Here is an 8,180-nt window from a genome sequence, read left to right as displayed (position 1 = left end):
TCACTATTACAAAATTCATTTTAACATAAAAACGAATAATCATTCAGTTGTTCTTGTGGCTTCATGAATCCATTAAAAATATAGGCAAGTAGTTTTGTTAGAATGATAATCTTAGAGAGAATTAATTTAAAATAATTCTTCCTTATAAGAGGAGAACTATTAAGAATAACACTATCTAGCAACAATGAGATTAAGGATATGAGACCAAATTTATTTTAATTAGATCTATCATGTATTAATGCCATCTAAACTAGTTTAGTAACATATGCACAATATTTCAATTTTTATTTTTATTTTTATTTTTTTAATTGTATTTCAACTTATATCTATTATTACTAGGGAGTTAATTTTACAAAAATTGTTACTGAAGTTTGTGTAAAATTTCAAATGGGTCCTTCAAAAATATGTATAACCTATTTAGCAACTAAAGTTATTTATTTTTTCAAAAAGGCCATTCGAACGTTCAACCTTATACGACGTTGGTTCAGTGCTAAGATGGCCCCTCTACTTACGCATCTCAAGTTTATTGAATTAAAATATGCACACCATTCTTTTCCACATGGCCGAAATTTCCATTTGTTGCCATTTTTATTCCAAACATCTTAGAGATAGATAGAGAAGTAGGAATTTCTCAAACGAATCGTACTGTTTGTGCAATGTGGTTGATTATGATCTCGATCTAGCGAATGACCCACTGGTGACCATTTCCCCCTCTTTATTTTGCGTTGACTTCTGTACGATGATGTTGCTGATTGACCAAGGTTAGGGACTTTAGAGCTAAGATAAGAGATGAATATGTAATTTTTTATTTTTGTTTTTATAGCATTTCAATTTTTTGGCCCACCAATTGCAATTAGTGATCATTATTTTATTTTGACATTTAAAGAGCTTCACGTAGTATTGAACATTACTTTTACGACCGAGCAAATAAATAACTTAAATTGCTAAATGGGTTAGAAAACTACTTTAAAGACCAACTTGGAATTTTCCGTAAACATCAGTGTCTATTTGTGAAATTAACTCGTTTAACAGCTGTCGCTCCATGAAGACCCACCCGTCCTACTACCCAACAGTATTTCCCCCTCCGGTTTTCTACAGTTTCTACTAAACCGTTGCATTGTCGTACTGAAAACCGCACCGAATTCCAGTGATACCTTCATGGATTCCTCTGTTTTTTGATAGATCAAATTCAATTAACTTACCCAAAAATTCAAAGAAATTCAGGGAGAATTGAAGCTCTCAAATTCATCCAAAAATGGCCGAGAATTCAACTCCATCATCATCATCTCCCCCAAAACCCTCCTTGCAGCCATCAACAAATCAGATGAACATGATAATTGAACCCTCGAATTCGCAACATTTACAGGGTTTGCCACCCTCCTCTTCCAGTCTTGCCATCACCTCCCCTTCTCTTGACCAGCAAAATCAACAACAAATGGCACAATCCCAGCCGCAGCAACAACAAATGGTACAACCCCAGCAGCAGTTGGTACAAACCCAGCCGCAACAGCAACAACAGTTGCAGCAACTTCAACAACAATTTCAGCAACAGCAGCAGAATAATAATGGCGGTGTTAATAATAGTAGTAGTAATAATAATTTAATTGGGGGGTCGACTTTTCAGATGCAGGGTTTACAGAGGACTGCTTCGACGTCAAGGCTGAATCAAATGCAACAGCAGCAACTTAATATGATGAGGCAACAGCAGCTGGGGAATTATGGGCAAATGAATTTTGGGGGCGGGAATGTTCTTCAGCAGCAGCAGCAGCAGCAACAGAATAGTAATATTAGTAATAACAGCAATCAGCAACAGCAACAGCAACAGCAACAGCAACAACAGCAGCAGAATCAGTTGCAGCAACAATTAGGGCAGATGACCAGCAATAATCTGTCGCGGACGGCATTAATGGGGCAAACGGGGCACCTGCCTATGTTATCTGGTCAACCTGCAGCGGCTGCTGCACAGTTTAATTTGCAGAGCCAGTTTTTAACTTCGGTGAGGAGTCTTGATAATGTCACAATCATCTTTGTAACTCTTACAGTGTGTTATGTGTTTTGTTGCTTTGGATTCATACGGTCAAGTGCAATTATGTGTTGCAATGTGAAAATTTCATTTGGATGTTGATTTCAATTTCATTACATGTTTACATCTTTTTATGTGTATAGATTTAAGATGAACAGAATATTGGGCAGAGAAGCCGGGTAATGCTGGTCCCTGTTGCCCAATTACATAAGTTTTATTTGTTAAAAAATATAATTTGCTTCATAGATTTTTCATTCATTTAAATTAGTTGTTATCAAGTTATTGTCTGTACAGAAGATTTAATATAAGCTTGTTGATTGAGGTGCTGATCAGTTGAGAACTGTTGATTTAGTTGCTTCACTGTATAAATACTGTTAAAATCTTTGATGGGATATTTTTATTTAGTGAGGATTTTTTAAAATTATACGAGTTTCTAAGACAAGTGCGATTATGGGTTCAGCCACGACAGAAGGCAGGATTGATGCAGGGTTCTCAGTTTCATCCTAGTATTTCTCCCGGGCAGTCTTTGCAGGCAATGGGAATGATGAGCCCCCTCAATTTAAATTCTCAATTTAGAGCAAGTGGGGCGATTGCTTATGCCCAGCAAAGGATTACCCCGGGGCAATTGAGGCAGCAATCATCACAGCAAAATGCACTAACCAGTAGTCAGGTACAATATTTACTGTTTTTGGTCTCATATGTTCTTCATATCCTCCTCCTGTCTGAGTGATACAGGCAAGTGCCCTGGCTATTGTTTTGTTGTTCGATTTATATCTGAGTCTATCTTCTGGTAACTTAATTTGTCTCTACTATAGCAAAACCTTGATGAAAATTCAAATGCCTCACTATGAAGAACTTGAGCTATAATTTCTAAGATTCATCTTCATGGAGGGATGCATGAATAATTTTAAGCTTTATTATAATTTTTAGCCTTTAAGTCATATTCAATTTTATCTGTTTTGATGGCAAGTATTGTGAACGTGGATGAAAACACTTCTGCATTATGTTAATACCCAGACTATCATGAAACATCTGGTATTCGTTATCTGTCTCTTTCACTTAACTTATTTTCTCGCACAATTTACTATATGCTTTGTGCTGCTTCTAGGAATATAAATTCATGTGTGAAAGCCATAAATCCAAACATTAATTTTGGCGTTCGTTCAGGTTATCATATAATCTTTTCCTTTTGCTGGTGTTACATTTCTCTAAGCATCAAGGCAACCTTGTACAATCATTTTTCTCCTTAGTAATGGTAAAGAATAGTTATTGGCAATTAGGATTTACACAGGTTTGCTTCCTCACTCATTGTAGTCACGTTTGGAGATCTTATTTAATAATTTCTGAAACATTGAAAGGAAAGAACATACTCAAGTATTTAATTTAAAGTAAAAATGGACCACACTAACATCTGTACCTTCTGTAACATACATGAGCTCCTCATGGCGTTGGTTGTTGAACTTTTAAGCCAATGGGATGTTTAAGAAAGGTGGGTTGTTTGAAGCAGATACTTTCATGTTAGAGAAGGAAGGAAACAATTGTTTAAGTTATTGCTATCAATATTCTAATCAAAGTTTGAGTGGAGCAATCAAAATCATCATTAGCACTAGCTTAGTGGAATATGTGGATTTAAAAGAAACACTTATAGGGGATCTTGATGATAATCTGGATGCATACGTTAGAACTTGTTTTCTGATCCACTTTTTCCACCTTGAGATCACCGTGAGGGATATGCTCAAGCTCTTAACGTTATTGTTTTATATATTTATTTTTATGTCATTTTGTTTCAATTTGAGGTGATGCCTTGATTTCATGTTCATGTCAAGTAATAACTTGAATGGACCAATGTTGATAGGTGAGTGACTTGGGTGATTAACAAGAAATGTGATAAAGTACCTCTTTAAGGTCTATGGTCGAAGACTCTAAGAATGCATGTATGAGGGGAAGAATATTTAAAAATGATATTTAAGCTGATAGTTGCATCAAGGGAGAAGACACTTTATTCAGATTTTGCTGAATGGATGTTGTTATACTATCGGTCGTTGATTCTTTATTGCTGGAAACTTTAAGATCCGAGACTTGCTTCATCATTAGTGGTGGGTATACCTGTAGTTTGGTTTAGAATGGTATTACTGCAAGCTTGAGTATCTCGTTAATGCTCAGCTTGTTTCAAAGGAAAATGGTGGGAAGAATTTATGAATTTCCTGGATTCCTACTCTTTAAATTGATATTTTTTCCCTTTTTATCTTGGTTTTTGGTAATGTCTCAATACTTTCTCTTGCCAAATTAGTCCTAAAAAGAGTTCTCCCATTTCCCATGGTTTCCCATGGTTTTGCAATTATTTTCCCTATCATTTTTTGGTAGTTCAACCAGACGAGTGAAAAGTCCAACGGATTACTGATCGTATAGTTTGCTTTCAATTTGGCCACTAAACTTTAATTTGTTCCAATTTAATCATCCAACTTTAAATTTTGTTTACTTTTATCATTGAACTTCAATTTGTTCCACATTATTCACCCAACTATAAACTTTGTTTCACGTTGGTCATTGTGTTAATCTCCTTGTAACTGAGAAATCACCTGCCTAGATTAGCGTCATTTCGAGTTTACAAAGGAGTTCTCTCCAATAATAAATTTATATATGATCGTTTGATGCATCAAATTTAACATTAATTTTAAAATGAAGACTAACGTTGTTGGCATGTAGATGGATTGAAAAATCTTTGGATGATTACACTATCATCATCAAAATTGAGATTTTTGCTAGTACTTATGCCATGGTTTACGAAAACCCAATTAAGGCCTGCCTCACAGTGTGGTGTACAAGAGACACTTCAAGGTGTTATGGAGGGGCTACGCCTTAGTTGTATGAGACACACTGATGGAGCGATATTTAATTTGGAAGACTTTTCAATTTAGTTACTCATTTCGTGAAACATAATTAAGATTTTATTCTATAGATTTTCTAGTATTTCGTGTTGTTTCATTAGTTGTTTTCCTATTTAAATTATGTTACTTGAAAACCCTATATAAAGAGGGCCTATGCATTTTAAACATCGACTTCCTTACTTACTGATTGATCTTCTAATTAGTCTTGATTTATTTATGTTGGAGCATAACTTTGTACTAAGTTGTAGCTCTATTAATTGTCCTAAGTCTAGAGGAATTTTAGATCCTATAGCTTAATGTCTTGGAAAATTAGAGTTACTGCATTAGAGGAAAGTGTGGGATTTAATCCACATTTTATGTTTGATATGTTTCTTTTAGGGTTCTATATATTCAACTCACTGGTTTTGCAAGCCATCACATAAAATTTGTGTATTTATCCCATTTAACATCACCACAAAGGGAGTCACAACAACAATTCATATTCTAACGTGAGCCAGCTCAAGGCTGGGTTGATCCAGCATTTTTATGAGGTAGAAAAAAGTGGAAATATGATTAAAAAAACTGCTAACATGATGTTTAAAAAATTATGTAAATTGAAGAGAGGGGGTGGGGGGTGGTGTTTGAGGTGAGGGCTGAGATTAGATATTTAACTCTAATTGCAAGACTAATGGGTAAAGGAGAAGGCATCTTCATTCTACTCGTTGAGGTCCCAAGGGAAATATTTTTCACACTTTTTTCTTTTTTTTTTTTTTTTTTTTTTTTTTTCAAACTGTGTTCAAAATAAATTGTAAAATAAAATGTGAGTGTTCCAAAATAAATATAGTCACGTTTCATATTTTCTATATAAACCATTACTTAGCATTTTTACCTCTGATATAAATATGCTACCTAGCTGAGCCTTTGATGCTTTCTTCGGTTCATATATTTCCAAAGCAGCATTTATTGTTATTGTTCTTAACCAAGTATTGAATTTGTTGGAATTTAATGTGTAATTAGTATAAGGTGTTGGTTTCTCTTTTATGCTATTCTACAATTTGTTTCTATTTTCCTGCATTAAATGATAGTTTTTCATTTTTTTTCCTTAGAAACTACAGCAGGTACAGAATTTAGCTAGGACATCGTTTATGAATCCTCAGTTATCCGGACTAGCTCAGAATGGACAACCAGCTATGATGCAGAACACCTTGCCCCAACAGCAGTGGTTAAAACAAGTGCCCGCTATGCCTTCTCCCAGTTCTCCTTCATATCGTCTTCAACAACAAAGGCAACAGCTAATGCAGCAGCAACTGGCTTCTTCTCAGATTCATCAGAATTCAATAGGATTGAATCCACAGCAGATGTCCCAAATGGTACAACAGCAACACCAAATGGGCCATTCCCAGATGAACCAGCAGCCACAACCGCTTTCGCATCAGCATCAGCAGCAGCCACAGCAACAGCAATTAATTTCACACCAGCAGCTCCAGTCTCCAAGAATGGTGGCTCCTGGAGGCCAGAAATCTGTAAGTTTGACAGGATCTCAGCCGGATGCTACTGCATCCGGAAATACTACTCCGGGAGGAAGTTCTAGCCAAGGGACTGAGGCCAGCAATCATCTCCTTGGGAAGAGAAAGATACAAGATTTAGTTTCACAGGTAGTTCTGCTATATTAATTCACATTTTCATTTATTTTTTATTTATTTATTTATATTTTTTTTCAAATTCACTAAATCGTATAAAATTTCATTACAAAATTCCAGATTTGGACTTTTGATTTTGCAGATCTAATTACAATAATCAGGATCAAATTAGAAATAAGGGGAACATTTATTATATCTTTTTTTTTTTTTTTTTTTTTTGGGGATGCCGTAAAGGGATTATTTTAGTTGTATTTTATTGTCATAGTTGGATCCACATGGAAAGCTGGACCCTGAAGTTGAAGATCTTCTTTTGGAGATGGCCGATGACTTCATTGACTCGGTAAGGCTCTCAAATGCCAGATTAACAATACTATAAGTAATAGTTGAAATATAGTCTCAGGCTATGGATAGTTGATTTATTGAGGTGTGAATTATTTTTTTCGTTTGTCGCTTAGCATTTTTGTTTTCGTTTCTCTTTTGTGGGTGTTGAAGTGGCGGTAACAGTTCAAAGTCAGCTGTTTCAAGTGGTTGTAGAGCTGGTACCGCCCAAAAGTGTGGTATCTGACATCATGCCATTGTACTCTAGAGTATTGATCCTGGGTATCCGTGGCTAGGAATGTGTTAGGAGTAGATTTTATTCATTCTGTTCGGAAATTAGTTGTGATGTAGGAACTGTCCAATATTGTGTAGTTTTTTCCTATATATCTATATGTTGAGATGGGTTTGGGGTGTGTGCATGTGTGGAGGTGAAGGAGCTGGTGATCTGCAAGCTTAAAACATTAATTATCTAAGTTCCTTTGACGATTTATCCTATCATATCTTGTCGTAGCTTACATCATTTGCTTGCACCCTGGCAAAGCATCGGAATTCTTCAACTCTGGAAGCCAAAGATGTACAGCTTCATCTAGGTTTGTGCTTCAGGGCTTCTTTATATAGCATCTTAACCTTGCAAATAGAAACAGAGCAATTCACCGCTGAAGTTTAGGATTCTGATCAATGTTATATAATCTGTTATCACTCTCGATCCTATTCTTTTGATATTACGCTTTGTTATTATATCAATACATAAAAGGACAATTTGAACTCTTACCTTTTTCATTTGGTCTGTTTCATTGGGCTAATGAAAGGAACTTTTGCAGAGAAAAACTGGAAATTGACCATTCCAGGGTACTCTAGCGAAGATGGCAAACAGGCCCCAGAGCATGTAAGCATTGTTCTCTATTCAAAAATTTTACTTAATGCAGCATGGACAAGGTGTTTGTTATAGCAATAAAATTAGGTCTTCCTATGTTCAACTCCTGCCAATCCATGAAGTATGTCACTCTTGGATAAGGTCTGGAAGCATCTACCCAATATTTTGCATTTTCATACGTTTATGAAGTATATTAAGATATTGCTTTTATATTCTATAACCCTTTCAACTTAATTTAGATGCCCATATTTGAAGTACTCTGTTACTTGGATATGATCAGGAAGCATTTACCCATTTTTTGGATTGGTAATACATTTATGAAGTATATCAAGAATATTAATTTTCTATAATGTAACTTAGTTTGATTCCCATTCTTAAACAGTTTAAAATATGTTTGAAGTCATTTTAAAGAAATAAATAAAAAGTTTAAACATTAGTTTTTTACTTTCCAGACTTGC

At 35.2% G+C, this 8,180-nt stretch overlaps 1 protein-coding gene across 2 annotated transcripts; it reads left to right on the top strand.

Annotated features, from left to right (window-relative positions):
• Positions 1-1,098: 1,098 nt before the first annotated feature.
• Positions 1,099-8,016, top strand: LOC111374703 (transcription initiation factor TFIID subunit 12b-like). Of its 2 annotated transcripts, XM_022997407.1 has the most exons (6): positions 1,100-1,996; positions 2,484-2,693; positions 5,997-6,545; positions 6,796-6,870; positions 7,360-7,438; positions 7,670-8,016. In XM_022997407.1, the coding sequence occupies exons 1-6, from the start codon at positions 1,256-1,258 to the stop codon at positions 7,795-7,797; spliced, it is 1,782 nt and encodes a 593-aa protein (XP_022853175.1). In that variant the 5' UTR covers positions 1,100-1,255; the 3' UTR covers positions 7,798-8,016. The 2 variants fall into 2 exon arrangements, with proteins under 2 accessions (XP_022853176.1, XP_022853175.1); XM_022997408.1 differs by lacking the exon at positions 7,670-8,016 and having other exon boundaries at positions 1,099-1,996; positions 6,777-6,870.
• The last annotated feature ends 164 nt before the right edge of the window (positions 8,017-8,180 follow it).

Source organism: Olea europaea, unplaced genomic scaffold (assembly GCF_002742605.1).
Source record: "Olea europaea var. sylvestris unplaced genomic scaffold, O_europaea_v1 scaffold1279, whole genome shotgun sequence".
Classification (NCBI taxonomy): Eukaryota; Viridiplantae; Streptophyta; class Magnoliopsida; order Lamiales; family Oleaceae; genus Olea; species Olea europaea.
This window is presented reverse-complemented; position numbering and strand designations above follow the sequence as displayed.

Excerpts from the sequence above, each read along its gene's own strand:
- LOC111374703 (XM_022997407.1), top strand. The coding sequence starts at position 1,256 with ATGGCCGAGAATTCAACTCCATCATCATCATCTCCCCCAAAACCCTCC. Across the intron at positions 1,997-2,483 it reads AGAGCCAGTTTTTAACTTCG|CCACGACAGAAGGCAGGATT; the intron begins GTGAGGAGTCTT and ends TTATGGGTTCAG. Across the intron at positions 6,871-7,359 it reads CCGATGACTTCATTGACTCG|CTTACATCATTTGCTTGCAC; the intron begins GTAAGGCTCTCA and ends ATCTTGTCGTAG.